At 43.5% G+C, this 20,863-nt stretch overlaps 1 protein-coding gene and 1 pseudogene across 3 annotated transcripts; both read right to left on the minus strand.

Moving 5' to 3' along the window:
• Window positions 1–5,106: 5,106 nt before the first annotated feature.
• On the minus strand, window positions 5,107–8,759 carry PRR13 (proline rich 13). 3 transcript variants are annotated; one of them, XM_007179444.2, is made up of 4 exons: window positions 8,672–8,759; window positions 8,013–8,051; window positions 7,282–7,646; window positions 5,107–5,777 (listed from the first exon to the last, which is right to left on the minus strand). In XM_007179444.2, the coding sequence occupies exons 2-4, from the start codon at window positions 8,029–8,031 to the stop codon at window positions 5,733–5,735; spliced, it is 429 nt and encodes a 142-aa protein (XP_007179506.1). In that variant the 5' UTR covers window positions 8,032–8,051; window positions 8,672–8,759; the 3' UTR covers window positions 5,107–5,732. The 3 variants fall into 3 exon arrangements, with proteins under 3 accessions (XP_007179506.1, XP_007179505.1, XP_007179507.1); XM_007179443.2 differs by having other exon boundaries at window positions 8,624–8,752; XM_007179445.3 differs by lacking the exon at window positions 8,672–8,759 and adding an exon at window positions 8,495–8,605.
• A 4,398-nt stretch (window positions 8,760–13,157) lies between these two features.
• On the minus strand, window positions 13,158–14,211 carry LOC103011070 (3-hydroxyisobutyrate dehydrogenase, mitochondrial-like; annotated as a pseudogene).
• Between the last annotated feature and the right edge of the window lie 6,652 nt (window positions 14,212–20,863).

Below are 20,863 nucleotides of genomic sequence, written 5' to 3' on the forward strand. Positions count from 1 at the left end.
AAAGGAAGGGGAGGGAAAAGAGGAGAAATTTGAAAGAATGATAATCAAATATAATGTGTGGATCTTGTTTGGATCCTGTTTTTTTTTTTAAGAAGAACAACCGCTATATAAGACATTTTGGAGACAACTGAGGAAATTCAAACATGAACTGAATATTAGCAAATATTAGGAGGTGTTGTCAGTTTTCTTAGGTGTGATAATGGAATTGTGGTTATGCAGGAGAAATGCTGTTTTAAGAGGTACATGATGAAATATTTAAGGGTGAAGGGTCATGATGTATGAAACAGACTTTCAAATGGTTCACATAGGTATATAAATGAAGCAAATTTGGTAAAATGTTAACAGTTGTTGAGTGTAGGTGGTAGGTTTATGGGTGATCATTGTACTGTTCTTCAAACTTTTAAAAAATAATTTTCAGGGAATTCCCTGGCGGTCCAGTGGTTAGGTCTGCACTTTCACTGCCGTGGCCCGGGTTCAATCCCTGGTAGGGGAACTAAGAACCTGTAAGCCCCGTGGTGTGCCCCCAAAAAATAATAATAATTTTCATAATAAAAATTGGAAAAAATATGATGTGGAATGGAACAAGATTGGCAAAGTGTTGATAATTATTGAAGCTAGGTTATGGGAAATAGGAGTTCATTAAACTGCTTTCTCTACTCCTGTATATATCTGTAAATTTCCACATTAAAACTTTTGTTTAAAAAATAGAGAAGAGGGGCTTCCCTGGTGGCGCAGTGGTTGAGAATCTGCCTGCCAATGCAGGGGACACGGGTTCGAGCCCTGGTCTGGGAGGATCCCACATGCCGCGGAGCGGCTGGGCCCGTGAGCCACAGTTGCTGAGCCTGCGCGTCTGGAGCCTGCGCTCCGCAGCAGGAGAGGCCGCGATGGGGAGAGGCCCGCGCACCGCGATGAAGAGTGGCCCCCGCTTGCCGCAACTAGAGAAAGCCCTCGCACAGAAACGAAGACCCAACACAGCCATAAATAAATAAATAAAAATTAAAAAAAAAAAAAAAATAGAGAAGAGCCCTGGAAGGGAATAAAACAAAATAAAAAGAAGGATATTGAAAGAGACAGCTACTACAGGGTTATTATTTACCCTTGTTTGAGTTCTTCAGGTGTCAGTTCTGGCCTTAATATTAGTCAAGTATTATTGGGCAACCCCAATTCAGTGGAGTTATCCAAAAAGAGATAGCTTTCTGAAGTGGAAAATAAGGCTTGGGGTCTCCAACGTCTTTCCTCTGACCCTCCAAATGATGGGTGGGCATTAGGAACAGTGTGAGATAGAAATAAAAAGAAGTCTGTCATTTGGCAAAGGCAAGGGACAGAGCAAATAATGACAGAGAGGAAATGAGGTAGGAAAATGTTAGGACACCCAGAAAAAAGCAAACCAAGGAGCAAGCTTACTGTGAGGCCTGGGCTGAAGGTCAGATTAACCTCAAGATTTTGCAGTTGGGTCATTTACACCCCAGGGACTCTAAGAGCTGGGGTGAAAGTGAGTGGCTATCTGTGAAATCATCTCTAATAATGGGGGCAAAACAAAGATCAAATTAAAAGTTGATAACACAACATAACTCTACTAACAATAACATGGCTTCTGTTGGGACTGGCCAACAGTTGCTGCCAGCTTTGAAAGAGATGCATCCAATAGCAACACTTGATAATTCCATGAATCAATAAATTCTTCTCAGAAGGGGAACCAAACTAGTCAAGTGAGTGAACTTGCCTACAGCTACAAAACAACCTGATACAGGGAAATGATTCCGAAAAGACAGCAAACTGAAGACTCATCCCATGACTTAACAGTCCCCAAAGCTACAGTGTCAATTTGTATTTTATTAATAGATCTAATGGGTTTCCTATCCTTTCCCATTTTCAATTAATTGTGTGGAAATCTTACTATACTTAGTTCCTAGTAAGAAAAGAATGGCAGAATCTCAGATCCTCTCATGGACATTGGGCATAAGATAAAAACATGTGAGAACCACCATCTTTAGAGCCTTATACTGATGCACAAAACAGGGCGCACCAACCTAGTGCTCTCGGGAGCCAGGCAAGTAATGTAACTGGCCTAAAGAAAGGCAACAGGAAGCTGAAAGGACAATAAGAAGACTGGAGAGTACAGGGTCCATCTATAAGGAATGACCACTACTCAGGGGCCAGAACTTCTGTCTTCAGAAATGTGGACCCACTATTGCTAGAGTTTCCAGCTTGAAATCTGAAACTTTATTGAAAACGTCTGATAATTAACACAGAGTGGTCCCTCAAAAAAAAAAAAAAAAAAAAAAGTCCATGGCCAGATATAGCTGTAAGCATCCAATTTTTCAACCTCTGGCAAAGATATATTTACCAAAATGCTCCCCACAGCAGTTAAGTATAGCAAGGTTGAAAACATTCTAAAATTCCAGCAATAAAAGATTGGTTGAATGAAATGCTGTTAAAACAATGTTATACACACACACACACACACACACACACACACACACACACACTGATATGGAATCAACTCCAAAATAGATAATTAAATGGGAAAATGTTAGGTCCAAAAGAGGGCCTGTACTATGCTCCCATTTGATATAAAGTCGGGGTAGGGGCAATAGGAACAATGTAAGGTAGAAATAGAAAGGGAGGGGATACTTAACTATGTTCAGAATAGCTCTGGAAGTTTACAAAAGAATTTGGTAGTCATGGTTGCCTTGGGGGAGGAAGCTGGAAATCTGCGATGAGAAGAGAACCTTACTTTTCACCAAACATCCTATTATAATGTTACAATTTTTCCCCAAGTACATGTATTACTTTTAGCTTTCAAAAAGTTAATAGACTTTTGGGGATTCCCTGGTGGTGCAGTGGTTAAGAATCCGCCTGCCAATGCAGGGGACACGGGTTCGAGCCCTGGTCCGGGAAGATCCCACATGCCGCGGAGCAACTAAGCCTGTGCGCCACAACTACTGAGCCTGTGCTCTAGAGCTCGTGAGCCACAACCACTGAGCCCACGTGCCACAACTACTGAAGCCCACACGCCTAGAGCCCATGCTCTGCAACAAGAGAACCCACCGCAATGAGAAGTCCATGCACCACAACGAAGAGTAGCCCCCACTCGCCGCAACTAGAGAAAGCTCACACACAGCAACAAAAACCCAACGCAGCCAAAAAAAAAGATTAAAAAAAAAAAAAGTTAATAGACTTTTGAGAAACAACAATAGCAAAACAGCAAGGTGCTGTGCATGTGACTTAGAAAAGCCAGGAAGGGGAAATGGGCTGTCCATGGTTAAAACTGGGGAAGGAGGTCTGTGAATTTTCTCCCTAATTTCTTTGTTTCTCTTTGTGTTTTCCCCCTTGAACCCCTTCTCATTATCTCTCCTTATTTGTGGTTTGTTTGTCAACATCTGTTTCTCTTTCACCTCACAATCCCCCTGTCCCCACATCTCCCTCTCCTCCTCGAAAAGGAAGGGCTGATGAGTAAATGAAAATGGAGTATGATTGGGAAAAAAACATTAAAACGGCCCCCAAATCCAGGACACTGGAAAACAGGCCTTGGTCTTGGATTTTCTAATAAAATTAGAAGCTAGCTCTAATATATTTATTTTAAGCATTGATTTCATATAACTCACCCCAGGGACAAGTGGTAGATGCAATCCAGCCAACTAAAAACACTCCTTCCCTGTTCAAGCCCCACACTCAATCCCTAAGCCCTGTGGGTTCCACCTCAGAAACATCTCTCAAGTCCACTCCTTCCTCTAGACCCATCTAGAGCCTCATTTCCTGCTTTCAGGCTCCTGTATGGTATCTCAGGCTCAGGAATTCCTGAACTTTCATCCCACGCCTTTTTACAACTCTGTGCCTCTGCAAAACTGCTTCTTCTGCCTGAAATCCACTGGGTTAAAAGCATAGACACAGGAGCCACAATGCCTGAGTTCGAATCCTGACTGAAGTTTTCTTCTTCCACAAAATGGAAGCAGAGTACCTACCTCATAGAGTTGCCGGGAAGATTAACACAAGTTATAAATGTACAGCACTTAGTGTCTGGCACGTGATAAATGCTTGGTGTTAGCTGATGTTATTTACCAACTAGGAACCTCCTACGCATCCTGAGGCCCAGCCAGGACCTCACTCATTTCCCACTGGCACTGTCACTCCTTCCTTTGCTCCCCCACTGCTTGATCCCTGTCTCTGTTGTGGTCCCTTTTACTGTATTATAATAACCTATTCACATATCTATCTGCTCCCTTAGCTCTTGCAGGCCATGAAGAGCAGGGACTGTCTTATTCATCTTTGTACCTCAACACCCGGAACACAATATTTCCTCAATAATCCTTTTCCAGGGAATTAATCTAGCTGCATTGGGATACCTGTGATTCCCAAACATGCTATGGAGCTTTAGACCCTGTACCTAAGCACATGCCTTTCCCAGCCCTTCTCTGCCATCCACTTGGTAGATCTATTCTTTCATTTTTTGGTGTACTCATGTTTCTCCACTCATGGCCCTAGAGGTAAAATGTCACTTTTCCTGTGAAGTCATCTTTGACTCCTCCTTCACTTCCCAGTTATTTCTACGTTTATATCTCTCTGGCATTTTATACCATCTGTATTAATTAGTTCTCTTAGATGTCTTTTTCCTCTACTCAACAGATCTTTGAGAACCCAATGTGTAATACCATGTATGGCATTTGGTAAACCAGTGGCCCTCAGTTCTAGCTGTACATCAGAATCACCCACAGTGTTTTAAAAATCCTGATTTGCAGGGCCCCATCCTTTAAAAATCCTGATTTGCTGGGCCCCATCCTTATCAAGAGTCTTTCAGGCAAAGCCCTAAATCACTCTCTGATAGCTGATGGGCAGCCAGGGTCGAGAATCTTGGTAGCAGATATGAAAACTTACGCTAAAGACCTCTATCTATTCATCAAATGGAAGACAGTAAAGATTCATTCCACTAAGCCTGAACCAATTCTGAAGGATCCTCCCACTAGAGACATATAAGGACAGTATGCTATCTTCCTGATGATGCTCTGGTTCCTTACCAAAAAACTGATACACTTTAAAGGGTCCGTGGAAGGCGAAAGTAGTAGAATGTGCTAGACCCACCCACGGTAATGGCACAGGTGAACAGAGACCAGGAGAAACAGCTTTATTTGGACTGAGAGTTGGAGAGTGAGAGGAGGACCTGAGATAGCATACTGAGCTAAGGGGTAGAGATCAGTTTCCAAAATGGCAGGCAGAGCTCATCAGCCAAATGGACTCCACTTCCCAGCAGCCTTGCAGTGAGTGCAGTCAATAAAAGGCCTGCTGGGAAATGTTTATTTGCCACTAAATCATCCAAGCATGCCACAATTACAAGAAAGGTACAGGTCGTTTTATCCTTTCCATAATTAAATTTCCACAGCATCTCCCCAATCATGAGTATTACAAAAGAAAGTAAAAAAATCACATTTTACAGATCTTAGACTTGTCTTCAGCATTTAGCTCAAATCTCACCATCTTCAAAAACTAGTTCTCCAGCAAAATTCACCAGCTAAAAGTTCTATCCAAGCAGTGGGAAGACGGCCTTTGCTAGCCCATGGCAATTCTTTTCCCATTTTCCCTAGCCAGTTAGGGTTGAACAGCAGAATGAGGCTTAGATTGCAGGCGTGGCGGGGGGAGGGACACAAGGGCTAATTTCCCCCAGTACAAGATGGCATCTGAAGCTTGATGGGAGAGCAGAACTGGAGAGACTTGAGGGAAGGGTCCAGGCCCTGTATTCAGTCAGAGTCACTGCTGGAAGAGGAGGAGGAGGAGGAGGAATGCTGCAAGGGGAAAGGGGAAAGGAGATATCATCAGATCCAAATGAACTTTGATCACTCCATGGGACATTCTTTGGTGCCCTACACCTCCACCCAAGTGCCCTTTGCTTTCTAAGAAGGTCAGGAGTCTTGAACCAGACTGTCCCTTAAACAGCAAAAGCAAGGATTTCCTTCAGCAGTGAGCACACAGGAATGGATGAAACCATCCTAAATCACTGCACAGAATTTACTGCATTTGGAGCAAATTTCCAATTTTCTTTACCTAAGCCAATGCCTAGGCAAGGAATAAATTATAGGCACAAGCATAGTATAGTGCAGGGAAACAGCTGCTACCTTATAATAATGATTAGCTGCATGGACATTCCTAGTGGCTATGAGTCTAAGAAAAGTGAGTAGAATCAGCTGCTGTGTGTGCATCTGTCTCTACGTTTTCCTAAGCCCCAATTGGGAGAAAGTGAGGAAGGCGGGAGAGAAAGCTGGGAGAGTCCTAGTCAAGGTTCTTTACATGCATAGTCCCATCAACAACTGTCATAAAAAACATTTTTGAGTCTCTCCATTCAATCTCACCTTTCCTTCTCCTCAAACTTCTACCAAAGATCCAGAACTAGGATTAGCACCCAAAGCCATAAGGCAAATAAATACTAGGCAGAAAAATGTAATTTAAGGCCTCCTCAAGATCGAGGTTGGTTCAACCCTTCCAGAGTTGTCCTGAGAGCTACTTTTACCCTTGCTAATTAACACTCCTCTGGAATGCTGCAAGGGGAAAGGGGAAAGGAGATATCATCAGACCCAGATGAACTTTGATCACTCCATGGGACATTCTTTGGTGCCCTACATCTCCATCCAAGTGCCCTTTGCTTTCTAAGAAGGTCAGGAGTCTTGAACCAGACTGTCCCTTAAACAGCAAAAGCAAGGATTTCCTTCAGCAGTGAGCATACAGGATACTTAGCCTTGGGGCTGAGCATGAAACTCAGGGTTTTATTTGAGGCTGAGAGTCACTGACTGCTCTTGTCCTGTTTCCCTGCCAGACAGTAGGACAATAAGGCCCATGTAATTAACACAACACCCTGAGAATACTGAAGGAGAGAAAGAAACTCCAGGAACTAGGGCCAGATTATTATCCGTTAATTATTATATAAGACTTTGCTTTGTCAAAGGACTGACTCTATTACTTGACATTTGACCACCTCAGTGGGTGTGTCCAACCTGCTAAAACAAATGTAGGGTGGGGAGGGGTGGAGTTCAGGGAAGAGAAAGGCAAATTAGAAAAAAAAAGGCTTTTGATTCTGATATCCATTCTAAGGCTCAGCCTAGCCCCTCCCAGATAGAAGGCCTAATTAGCCTAATAATTCTTTTGAAGATTATCAGATTCTTCCCAGTGGGAATCCTTTACACAATCGCTGCCCCATGTCCTCAGACTTTGAATCCTCCTTCCTTGCCCACCCACTGCCTCTCTAGTCCCCCTGAGGGGACACCACTTACTAGCCAGGATCCAGAGGGCACTGACCTTGCCATGTTTGTGGTGTTTCTGCTTCTTTTTATGAGCTTTTTTCATTTTCTTTTGCATCTTCTTGTCAATCACCATTCCTGGTCCTACCATGCCAGGAGCCAATGGATTCACAGGACACATGCCAGGGGCAGGTGGTGGGTATGGAGGGGGGTAGGGACCTGAGGGTTGGCATCCTGGATACCCTGGTTGTGGCACAGTATGACAGGGCCCACCAGGGGGAAAGGCTGGATTCCCCTGGGGTGCTCCTGGGGGAGTGGGAAAGGGGCCTGGAGGAAAGGTAGGGGTGGCAGGTGGTGGATGGGCAGGATTGCAACCTCCAGGGTACCCGACGTTAGGGGGGTGTGGATATGGCCCTGGCTGCCCTGGTGGAAGAAGCAAAGAATCAATTAAGATTAGAACTGCCCAGAACCTCTGACAACAAACAACAAAAAGAAGAGGATTTCGTTTCTCACTCAATAGTTAAAGGCAAACGGAAAGGTGAGGAAAGAAAATGGAGGGTAGGGGAGACAAACTTAAGTAAGAGAGAGAAAAGGTAACGTCCCTGGCAGGGCGGGGGAGAAAGGGAGACTGAACTCTAGGGAAAGATGAGAGCATCAGTCAGCTATGGACTAAGGACTTTGCTTTTGCAGGTTAGGGGAGAGGTGGACGAGAAACTGACACAGAAACCTCCTGTTGTGGCCCTTCTGAAAAGGGGTTGGAGCAAGAAAAGAGATCCCCCAAACACCTACCGGCATTGGGATTCCACATGTTCAGGTATTTCCTCCAGCCTGGGAAGAAACAAATGAAGACAATAAGCTGACGGCCCAGAAATGGGTAGGGGTTTTAGAGACCAAGCTCAACTCCAACGCCTCCCGCTCCGCAACAGTCTTTCAGAGAACTACCACGACCTCCACAGAAGAAATGTTTCTTTCCACCCGTTCCTTCGCCCCCAACACCTATTCTATTCCTAGTTCCCTAACCACAGGAACCTAGCTCCCAGGGCCCCTCCACCTTCCACTAGCTCTGGCCGCGGCTGGAGGTTTCTAAGTCCTCCGGAGAGGGGCAGACTCCGCGAATCTCGCTATCCCCATCACTCATCTGCCTTTCCGAGACCGAGTCCGGAAGACTTTAGCCACCCATAAGCTGCGAAGGGATCTTAAACAACTTAACTGCTCCCGGAGAAGAGTGACGGGGGACAGGACCCCCACCCCAGGCTAAGAGAAGGACCTGCCTTGAGGCGAAAGGAGGTAGGCGGCTCAGGAAAGATCCTCAAACGCTTACATAGCTAGACATACCCCCTCCCACATTAAAAAAAGGCAAATAGAGATCCTGGCTCCCAGCTGCGAAGGGACCCCCTCACCCAGGAATGGAAAAAGAAGGAAACTGAGTAATCCAGGCGTCCTGTCACCTCTACACCACTGCTTCCGCGGACTCCTCCTTTCAGCCTCCACTCTCACTTCCTGGTCACCCTCCCACCTTAAGCTTCAGCATCCGCCTCTGCTACCGCCTGATTGGTACTATGTGGTCATTCGGCGTTACGATTGGAGAACATGGTCGTCAATCACTCTAGGCTAGAAGGCAGCGGTAGGGGAGGAGCCAGGCGCTTCAGGACGCGGCGGTACAGTGGAGCGGGCGGGCCGGAAATCCCTGGGGGCGGGGCTAGGAGAAATGGGCTAGGAGAGGGCGGGGCCCGTTTCTGGGCGAAGTCCTTGAGTGCCTAGGGAAAACTCAACCCTTGACCTCTGAGCCCTTAGTCCAGTGGGTGCCACACCTTGTAATGTGAATATACTGTGATAAGCGGTATACAGACACATACATACATATATACATATATATATATATATATATATGGATGGAGCGCTTAAGGAAGGACGGTGAGCTGCTAAATCTCACCCCAAGCCTCAATACTGCCGCCTCCCTCTTAGTCCCCACAGGAAATAAGGAAACATTCTTGGGGAAAATACAGAGATTTCTAATCTCTCCTAGGATTCTCTATCTCAATTGCATAGCTCTGCCATCTGTCAAATTGCATAAACCAGAAACCAAGAAGTTCAGCCTGATGGCTCTCTCTTCCCTTCACCTTTCCCCCGCATCTCCTTCCAACTTCAGGAAGGGTCCGTTTTGTTTCCCACATAAATCTGGAATCCCTACACTTCTCTCCATCTTCTCTGCTCCCAGCCTACCATCATCTCTCAACTGGATTGCAGCAATGGCCTCTATTTTTTTAATAACACAATTAACAAGCTTGATTTAATGAATATGTATAGAACCATACACCCAAAATTTAAAAATACTTATCCTTCTTAAGCATACATAAAACATTTAAAAAAATTGGTCTCAACTAATATTATTCAAATTTCAGAGAATTGTGTATTACATACTGTATTCTTTGACGGCAACGTAAAATATAAATACAAATGAAACCGAGCAGGACCCTGTGGGGCCCTCACGGGTACAAAAGCCTTTCCATGTCCCCTTTTCTAGTTTGTAGGAAAAAGGGTTTAGCCTCCTAGACCTTCCCTGATTTCCAAAGGGAAGATTCAAACAGTTGCTAATTAGGGAAGGGAGGGAATGCAGAAACAAAGGATGAACAGTCAAAAATCAATAGCGCATCAATAAAGCAGGGTCCTGGTTTCTCCTGAAGGTGAGACAGGCTGGGACCTGGGACCCTTTGCTGCAGTGCTGCAGTTTTTGCACCTGGACACACCTCTCCTCGAGCAACAATATACAAAGAGACTGTACGGGACTAAAAATAATGTGCATGCACAGTTGGGGCAAATTCTGGACAAAAGATACAAAGACCAAAAACCCAACTGCCACTTTTGAAGAGCCTGCAGCAAAAGCAGGGTACTGTGCATGCCCCCTGCACACACCACCACTTAAGGGGTGGGCAAACCACCTAAGCCACTCCTCCGACCCGACCACTGGACACACCCCTACCCTCACCCCATATAAGGAACAAGGCTCACCACCCACCCCTCAGGGAGCGAGCCAGCGAGGGAACTTGTTGTACGTACTTGCTCCCCCCTGCTGTAGCAGGGGCCCCAGTAAAGCCTTGCCTGAATTTCTCATCTGACCTCTGATCAATTTCTATTGATTAGGGAGGCCAAGAACCCTCGTCTGTAACAAAGGGATATACATAACAATGTATTTTTGAGTTATTCTGTGAAAACTAAGACCCCCACCCAGTTGGAGGATGGTAAATTCCAGCTGAGCGCAAGATTCCTGAATACCATCTCAGTTACCTCACCACCAGCCAATTAGAAGAAAGTCACATGTCCTGCAGGCCTTGCTCCAAATTTTGCCTATAAAAACTCCTCCCCGAAAACCATTAAAAAATTTGGGTTTTTTGAGCACAAACCACTGGTTCTCCTTGCTCGGTCCTGCAATAAACCTTTCTCTGCTCCAAACTCCAATGTTCTGGTTTGGCCTCACTGTGCGTCGGGCACATGAGCTTGTGTGCATTCGGCAACACAAACATACATTTGGAAGTTAAAAAAAAACAGTCTTCCAAATAACTCTGGGTCAAAGTATAACACATGATGGAAATTAAATACTTTGAACTCAACCGTAATGAAAACATTACATCCCAAATTTGTGAGCTACAAAAAATATGAAGATAAATTTTATACTGAGTTTGTCATCTTGAACTAAAATTTTTGATGGATTTTCAATTTTTTTAGATATTTATTTATTTATTTGGCTGTGCTGGGTCTTAGTTGCAGCACACGGGATCTTCGCTGTAGCATGTGGGATCTTTAGTTGCGGCATGTGAACTCTTAGTTGCAGCATGTAGACTCTTAGTTGAGATATGTGGGATCTAGTTTCCTGACCAGGGAACGAACCCAGGCCCTCTGAACTGAGAGCGCAGAGTCAACCACTGGACCACCAGGGAAGTCCCAATTTTTAATTTTTTAATTAAAATATTTTTGTTATATATATTTTATTGAAATACAGTTGACATACAATATTATGTTTTACATAACCATAGTACATATTGATATATTTTTATATCAGGTTTGTGCTAAATATTTGAGATGAATCGGGACCGGCACTTTTTTTGTTTTTGTTTTTAACGCAATTTACATCTGAGTTATTTCTTCCTTGTAAGATCATTGAGTTTGAAAGAAATTATTGATGTGTCTATATGGGCATGATGCCTCTCAGAATTTAAATATTTAAAACTATTTCTTTTTAAAAGCAGCTTTATTGAAATATAGTTCATATACCATACAATTCACCCATTTAAAGGGTACAGTTCAATAGTTTTTAGCATATTCTAAGCTTGTGCAACCATTGCCATTATTTAATTTTAGAACATTTTTTGTCCCCCTTAAAATAATTCCACACCCCATTAGTAGTGAATCCTCATTCCTCTCCCTACCTCTCCCCCATTCCGCCCAAGCCCTTAGCAACCACTAATCAATTTATAAATTCTATTTTAAACATTTTATACAAATGGAAAATTGTACAACATGTGGCCTATCGTGACTGGCTTCTTTCACTTTGCATAATATTTCAAGGTTCATCCATGTTGTAGTATGAATCAGTAGTTCATTCTTTTTTATGAAGGAAATACTGAATAATATGCCACTGTTTGGATATACCACATTTAGTTTATCCATTCATCAGCTGATGGACATTTGAATTGTTTTTACGTTTTGCCTATTATATATATCACTGCTATGAACATTCATGTACAAGTTTGTGCATGACCATATGTTTTTTTAATTATCAGCATAGAAATGTATTTGAATTCAAAATTATATGGTTATATTTAGAATAATGTAATAATTATCTAAAACACATATCATCCTTGGCTCTGAAACAGTTCTAAAGATGTCATTCTTTTGAAGTCAAAAAACATGTAGTAAGAATGTACAAGGAGGACTTCCCTGGTGGCGCAGTGGTTAAGAATCCACCGGCCAATGCTAGGGGACACGGCGTCGAGCCCTGGTCCGGGAAGATCCCACATGCGGCAGAGCAACTAAGCCCGTGCACCACAACTACTGAGCCTGTGCTCTAGAGCCCGCGAGCCACAACTACTGAGCCCACAAGCCACAGCTACTGAAGCCCGTGCGCCTAGAGCCCGAGCTCCACAATAAGAGAAGCCAAAGCAATGAGAAGCCCGGGCGCCGCAATGAAGAGTAGCTCCCACTCACCGCAACTAGAGAAAGCCCGCGCAGCAACGAAAAATCAACACAGCCAAAAATAAATAAATAAATAAAATAATTTTTTTAAAAAAAGAATGTACAAGGAAACAAAAATATAAAAAACAAGTTTGCTGAGTATTGGGAGTTGTTACAAGAGGGACACACCAAGATAAATGTAACAGAGTCCAAATTATATAACATGCAGCAAGGCGTTCTCTTGCTTTATCAACTCCTAGAAAATAAATTAGTAACCTCAGTAATGCAAGAATACCACCACTTGGTTAAAAGGACAAACTTTCTGAGGGACACAGGTAGTAATTCACTATACTTCCCCTTTCTATAAGTCCTTTCTTCACATCAGTTTCTTTTCGTTCCCCTAAAATATGTTTTATCGTGTTAAAAACAATGTGGTTTTATTTGTAAACTGGAGTAAATAATATCCTGATTGAAATATGCAACTATTTAGTTAAAGATGCTCAGGGATCAAATTTTTGAAAAAGGTCAGTCAGCTAATTAGCAGGGACCATCAGTAGCAAACAGAAAAAAATTTTTCAGATATTATATGTTTGCTAAATAGATTAAAAAAAAAGAATAAGCAGTTAAAAATGGGTGAAAAATCCCAGGGTTTACTGTGACCAAGACAATCAAAAGCAGACAGACCCATTTACTTGTGGAGCAAGCTATAAGGAGGTTCCAAGATAGACTCTGGTTCCCAACAGAGTCCACCACCAAAGGGCAAACTCAGAATGTCTCCTCCTCTCGTAGAAACTGGAACACGGATGAGCAGGCTTCCTCTGAGTAGCCCTTCACATGCATCATCCTGTAGATCTGATGGGCTTGACTGCCCAGAAGGATTGGGCTCTTTGTGCTAACTGCAGAGTCTTGTGCTAATCCCAGATCCTTAGTCATGAGTGTTGTTCTGAATCCACCCTGATAGTTATTAGGCAAGGGAACTCCATCAATCATGCCAGGTATGGGATTATAAGTATCACTTGACCAAAACTGTCCTGAGCTCACATATAAGATTTTAGCCAGTGGTTTTGGGTCAAGCCCCAACCTGATTCCCAGATTCATAGCATCAGCAGTTCCAATCATACCATACCAACAGCGTGTTGTAGCCGATCCTCACAGCCTGCCCAGTCCCAAGGGCTCCACAATGCACCACATTGGAGCCCTTGTACCCCAGCAACTCTTGGGCAGCAGCAAATTCATCTGTGACTCCTCCCACCACAAACATTAGGTTCCCAGACTGAGCAGCTCCCACACCACCAGAAACAGGGGCATCCATGAAAATTGCTCCCATTTTCTCAACATCTTTGGTCAATTCTTTTGAAACTGTAGGATCAATAGTACTGGAGTCTATTCATAGTGAGCCTTTCTTCACTTTTTTTGGAACTCCATTTGCTCCAGAATAAGCTTCTATTGCATTGATACTGGTGGGCAACATGGAAATAATTCCGTCAGCTTTTTTGGCTACATCTGCTGGGGAAGACACTACCAGTATACCTGCATCGAGAAATTCTTTGCATGCATCAGGGAACACATCATAAATAACAAGCGGATAGCCATGTTTCATGAAATTTTTTTGCCATTGGATGCCCCATTTGCCTAGTCCAGTGAATCCAGCTGGAATCTTAGAGGCCATTGACCTAGAACACACCACTGCAAGGCTGGCCCTTGCCAGCGGCTCCAGTAGGGAGGCCCGAGGCCCTCCACAGAGCTGTAAGGTGGCTGCCTTGCTGCCCCGGCTCACCCACTGACTGTGAGGGTGCGTGGGGACGCGTGCAACCACCATATGTTTTCAATTCTGTTGGGTATTTACTTAAGAGAGGAATTGCTAGGTAATACGGTAACTGTATGTTTAACTTTTTTGAGGAACTGCCAGACTACTTTCCAAAATAGCCACACCATTTTATATCCCCACCAGCAACGTATAAGCGTTCCAGTTACCCCACATCTGCATCAGCACTTGTTGCTGTCTGTCTTTATTAATATAGCCATGCTAGTGGGTATGAAGTGGTGTCTCATTAAATGTCCGGTCAGCATCCACTCGGGCCCTCTTCTAATTCATCCTTCAACCTCAGAAATTGTTTTCTAAAGCCAACTGTGACATCACCCTACTGCTTAAGATTCTTCAATGGCTTTGCATTATCCTTAAGACAACGGTGGAAAGTATTTTTACATGTATGTATTCATTTTTGTTGAATAGGTAATATGTTCACATGCTTTGAAAACCAAAAAAGACCAAGAGGTATAAAGTGAAAAGTCTCCCTCCCACTCTTGTTCTCCTTTACCCAGCCTCCCCCAACCCACATAGCCCACACAACCACATAACTGGTTTCTTATATATATTTCCACAGTTTCTTCATTACAATCAAGCAAATACTGATATAAATTTATATCCCCTCTTTTAAGTATACAAACAGCAAACTATGCAGAGTTTAATTTGCAACTTTTCCCCCCACTTAATATATCTTGGAGATGTTTCCATACCAGCCAGCACAGTGTGTCTTCAGTCTTTTTCACAACCCCATTTGATTCTTTTGTATGATGTACCATAATCAATTTAACCAGTCAATAGATATTTGTGTTGTTTTCAATCTTCTGCTACTAAAAACAATGCTGCAACAAATAACCTGACAAATACGTCATTTTACATATTTTTACTTTTTTATAGGTATTGATGAATTACCCTCCATAGAGGTTATATTTATTTACATTCTCACCAGCAATATATGAGTGTCTGTTTCCTCCAACTTGTCCAACAAAAAAATACTCAAAATCTTATTACTGCAATGTCTGCAGTGGTCTGGCCCTGCTACCTTGCTGGTCTCCTCTCATACCACTCACCCCTGGCTTTCTGCGCTTCAGCCCCTAGGCTTCTTTCATCCCTCCAGAAGATCTTGGTTCCATTTGCAGGAGGGCCTTTGCACTTGCTGCTCCTGCAGCCTGGAATGCTCTCCCCATCTCTCTCCACTTTGCCTAATTAAATCCTGCTCATTCATCAGCTCTCAGCTCCAGGATCACTTCTTCAGGGAAGCCTCCTTGACACCCTAGTCAGGTAAAACTCCTTTGTTGTAGCCCCTAGTAGAGCCTTGTCTTTCCTTTAACACACCTATCTCAGTTTATAATTATACATGAATCAGTAATTACTTTATGTTAGCTTCCTACATTAGACTGTAAGCTTCTTGAAAGTAAGGACACTTAACAGTTCACACAGTGCCTGGTACATAGGATGGTATGAATGAATACACTGTTAAATAAATAACTACATGAATGAATGAATGAATGAACAAATGGACAAAGAGGAATAGAGCATGGTGGTTCTGGAGTTAGTCAGAGAGACCTGGATTCAAATCCTGACTTTGACACTTATTGTGTGACCTTGAATAAGTTATTTAACCTCAATTCACTCATTTGTAAAACAGTGGCAATGGTACCTACCTCATAGGGTTGTGATGAGATAATCGTGTATCTGTCACATAATAAGTACTTACTATATGCTACCATGTATTACTATCATGATTCTTGTTAATATTAAGAACTTTTACTGTTAGACTAGGATGATTTTAACCTCCCTTCAGGACCCTCATAGGTTGCCAATACCCTCCATACCTCTCTTCACCTACCTGCTAGTTGGGAAATTCTTCCTCAGATTTAAACTCAGATTTTTTTTTTTTCCCCACGCCAAGCAGCCTGTGGGATCTTAGTTCCCTGACCAGGGATGGAACCCGTGACCCCTGCTGTGGAAGTGCAGAGTCCTAACCGCTTGACCGCCAGGGAATTCCCTAAATGCAGATTATTTTAAAAGCATTTAAATAATGCTTGTAAAGCTCATTTCTCTGATTCATTAAATCATTAATGATTTACCATGCTTCTGTCATTCATTCATTCAACAAATATTTCTCAAGCTATCCAGGTACTGTTCTAAGCACTAGGGATAGAGTGAAAACACAGAGAAAAAATCCTTGCCTTCATGGAGGTAATAACTTGGTGGGAGAGGCAGAATATAAATAAATATATAATAAAATGTCAGATAGTGACGTGTACTATGTAGAAAAATTGATTGAAATAAGGGGAGGAGCTGTGGTGCCAGTATTTACAGATCCTTGTAAGCCATGGGAAAGAGTTTAGATTTTATTCTAAGTGTGAATGGAAGCCTCTGGAGGGTTATGAGCAGAGGAATGACATGATCTGATTTTCATTTTAAAAAAGTCATTCTGTAAACCAATGTTCATGGAAGCATTATTCATAACAGCCCAAAGATGGAAACAACCCAAATGTCCATCAACAGATGAATGGATAAACAAAATGTGGTATATGCATACAGTGGAACAGTATTCAGCCCTAAAAAGGAAGGAGAGTCTGACACATGCTACACTATGGATGAACCTTGAAGATATTATGCTAAGTGAATTAAGCCAGGCACAAAAAGACAAATGCTGTATGATTCCACTTATATGAAGTGCCTAGAGTAGTCAAATTCATAGAGACAGAAAGTAATTAGCAGGGACTGCAGGCAGTGGGGAATGGAGATTTATTGTTTAATAGGCACAGAATTTAAGTTTAGAAAGATGAAAAAGTTCTGGAGGATGATGATCACAGTTGCACAACAGTGTGAATGTACTTAATGTCACTGTACTGTATGCTTAAAAATGGTTAGAATGGTAAAATAATAATAATAGTAATTATTATTATTATTCTGGCTACTGTGTGGTGAAAGAACAAAATAGGGAGAAATGGTTAAAGTGGAAGCAGAGAACCCAGTTAGGAGGCTACTACTGTACTCCAAAGAAGGAATGGTAGTGGCTTGGATGGAAGTTGTAGAGATGATCAGGAGGGGTCAGACTCTGGGTATTTTTTTTTTTTTAATCGAAGTATAGTTGATTTACCAGTTATTTTTTTTCTAAGGTAGAGCTTAGCAGATTTGGACTGGAGGTAGAGGTGAAAGAAACAGAGAAATCAAGGATGAACCCAAGAATATTGAGCAACTGGGAAATAATTGTGTCATCTACTGAAATAAGACGGGGGAGGAGCAGATGTGAGTACTTTTGGACAAAGTTAAGTTTAGGATGGCTATCAGATATCCAAGTGGAAGTGTTAAGAAGGCAGTTGGATTTGGCAGTCTGGCGCTCAGGGAGAGGTCTTGTCTGAAGAGAAAAAAATTGAGAGTTATCAAGGTATCTAAAGGAGCCAGTAAGCCAGAAAGAGAAAAACAAATATCGTATTTTTTTTTTAAGCAGAAACTATCTTTTTAAATTTTATTTTATTTATTTATTTATTTATTAAATTTTATTTATTTATTTATTTATGGCTGTGTTGGGTCTTCGTTTCTGTGTGAGGGCTTCCTCTAGTTGTGGCAAGTGGGGCCACTCTTCATCGTGGTGCGCGGGCCTCTCATTATCGCGGCCTCTCTTTTTGCGGAGCACAGGCTCCAGACGCGCAGGCTCAGCAATTGTGGCTCACGGGCCTAGTCTCTCCGCGGCATGTGGGATCTTCCCAGACCAGGGCTCGAACCCGTGTCCCCTGCATTGGCAGGCAGACTCTCAACCACTGCGCCACCAGGGAAGCCCCAAATATCGTATATTAATGCATATATGTGGAATCTAGAAAAATGGTACAGATGAACCTATTTGCAGGGCAGGAATAGAGACGCAGACATAGAGAACGGACATGTGGACACGGCAGGGAAAGGAGAGGGTGGGACAAATTAGGAGATTAGGATTGACATATATACACTACTATGCGTAAAATAGCTAGTGGGAACATGCTATAAAGCACAGGAAGCTCAGCTCAGTGCTCTGTGATGATCTAGATGGGTGGGATGGGGGGTGTGGGAGGGAGGTCCAAGAGGGAGGGGATATAGGTATACATAAAGCTGCTTCACTTCATTGTACAGCAGAAACTAACACAATGTTGTAAAGCAATTATACTCCAATAAAAATAAATAAATAAATAAACAAATAAAGGAGCCAGATAGGGACTTCCCTGGGGTCCAGTGTTTAAGAATCCACCTTCCAATGCAGGGGAACAGGTTCAATCCCTGGTCGGGGAACTAAGAACCCACATGCTGCGGGGCAACTAAGCCCGCGTGCCACAACTACTGAGCCCGTGCACCACAACTACAGAGCCTGTGCACCACAACTACAGAGCCTGTGAGCCACAACTAGAGAGCCCGTGTGCCGCAACTACTGAGCCCGAGCACTCTGGAGCCCACATGCCACAACTAGAGGGAAGCCCTCGCACCGCAACAAAGAGCCCATGTGCCACAACTAAGACCCGATGCAGCCAAAAATAAATAAATAAATATTTTTAACGAAGAAAAATTTTTAAAAATTCAAGGAGCCAGATAAGCTCAGCCAGGCAGCAGGGGTAGCCAGAGTAGAAAAGAGGGCCCAGCCCGTGGCCTCAGGCCTGCCAATATTTAGAAACTGGCAAGAGAAGAGGAATGAGCAAAGGATACAGAAAAGATACAGATTTTCCCCTTCTTCAGTGAGGAAGTGGAAAATCAGAGGAAAGTGTGAAGAAAAGATTCAAGGAGGAAGCTATCAAATGTTCACATGCTGCTGATAAATTTTGTAGGATGCAGACTGAGAAATGGCCATTGGATTTTGCAAGAATAGTGAACTTTTTTAAAATAAATTTATTTATTTATTCATTTATTTATTTGTTTTGGCTGCATTGGGTCTTCGTTGCTGCGCGTGGGCTTTCTCTAGTTGCCGCGATCGGGGCCTACTCTTCGTTGCGGTGCATGGACTTCTCATTGCGGTGGCTTATCCTGTTGTGGAGCACGGGCTCTAGGTGTGTGGGCTTCAGTAGCTGCGGCATGCAGGCTCAGTAGTTGTGACTTGCGGGCTTAGTTGCTCCGCGGCATGTGGGGTCTTCCCGGACCAGGGATTGAACCCGTGTCCCCTGCATTGGCAGGTGGATTCTTAACCACTGCGCCACCAGGGAAGTCCCAAGAATAGTGAACTTTTTTTTTTTAATTTATTTATTTTTGGCTGCATTGGGTCTTTGTTGCTGCATGCAGTCTTTCTCTAGCTGCGGTGAGAGGGGGCTACTCTTCGTTGTGGTGCGCGGGCCTCTCACTGTGGTGGCCTCTCTCGTTTTGGAGAATGGGCTCTAGGTGCGCAGGCTTCAGTAGTTGGGGCGCACGGGCCCAGCTGCCCCATGGCATGTGGCATCTTTCCGGACCAGGGCTCGAACCCGTGTCCCCTGCATTAGCAGGCAGATTCTCAGCCACTGCACCACCAGGGAAGCCCGTGAACTTTTTAAGAGTGGTTTTAATTACATTCTAGGCATGAAATTTTGCCTGCAACGAATTGAGGAGAGAATGAAACATGAGAAGGTGGAGGCAGTAAATAAAAGCAATTCTTCCAAGGAGTGTTGGTAAACAAGAAGCAGAGAAATGGAGCAGTAATCATAAGAGAATGGGCGAAAAAAAAAAAGAGGATGGGCAGTCTGGGAGGGGCTTTTTAAGATGGGAGAGTTTAAATCATGTTTGTAACTGATGTGAATAATCCAGTAGAGAGAAAAAATGCTTTTGCTGGAGAAAGAAGGGATAACTGAAGGAGCAAAGTTCCTAAGTGACCAGGAAAAGAGGGGTTCAAGTTTACATGAGGAGACATCGACCCTAGATAGGACAGTTCGCTTGGTACAGTGTAGTGGTTGAGAGAATGACCTCTTGTTACCTGAAAACTGGGTTCACCTCTTGGTAGGTGTCAAGCCAAAAGACACAACCAAGCCAAAGAAGAAGGAAGAAGAAGGAAGGATTTATTGCTTGCAGCAAGTAAGGAGAACACTGGGACTCTGTCCCAAAGCAGTGTTTCCCTGAACAGCAAAATTGGGGAATTTTTAAGCTAAGGGTACATGCATATTCATGAAGGGGCTCGAGCAGAGGAAACTTCAGCATAGAAGTGGGGCAAAGGTTGACAGGGTCCAAGCTTTAGTTGATTGAAGTCATGAGTGTCAGAAAAGGTGACCATCATCATTCCATTCTCCACCTTGGTGGGAGCCTGCAGAACTTATCAGATTGTTATGTATACCCCTTGAGGAGGAATTAGGACTCTGCTTTATCCCTCAACTATTGCTTCTTGACAGCTTTTCCTTTGTTCCTGCATTCCCTCACTTCCCTTAAGATCTTTTTTTTTTTTTTTTTGGCTGCGTTGGGTCTTTGTTGGTGCGCGTGGGCTTTCTCTGGTTGCGGCGAGCAGGGGCTACTCTTCGTTGACGTGTGGTGGTTTCTCTTTGTTGCAGAGCATGGGCTCTAGGCGCATGGGCTTCAGTAGTTGTGGTGCACGGGCTAAATAGTTGTGGCTCGCAGGCTCCAGAACGCAGGCTCAGTAGTTGTGGCGCACGGGCTTTGTTGCTCTGCGGCATGTGGGATCTTCCCGGACGAGGGATTGAACCCCTATCCCCCGCATTGGCAGGCGGATTCTTAACCCCTG

This window comes from Balaenoptera acutorostrata, chromosome 11, assembly GCF_949987535.1.
Source record: "Balaenoptera acutorostrata chromosome 11, mBalAcu1.1, whole genome shotgun sequence".
NCBI lineage: Eukaryota > Metazoa > Chordata > Mammalia > Artiodactyla > Balaenopteridae > Balaenoptera > Balaenoptera acutorostrata.

Excerpts from the sequence above, each read along its gene's own strand:
- PRR13 (XM_007179444.2), bottom strand. Across the intron at positions 5,778-7,281 it reads AACACCACAAACATGGCAAG|CATTCCTCCTCCTCCTCCTC; the intron begins GTCAGTGCCCTC and ends TTCCCCTTGCAG.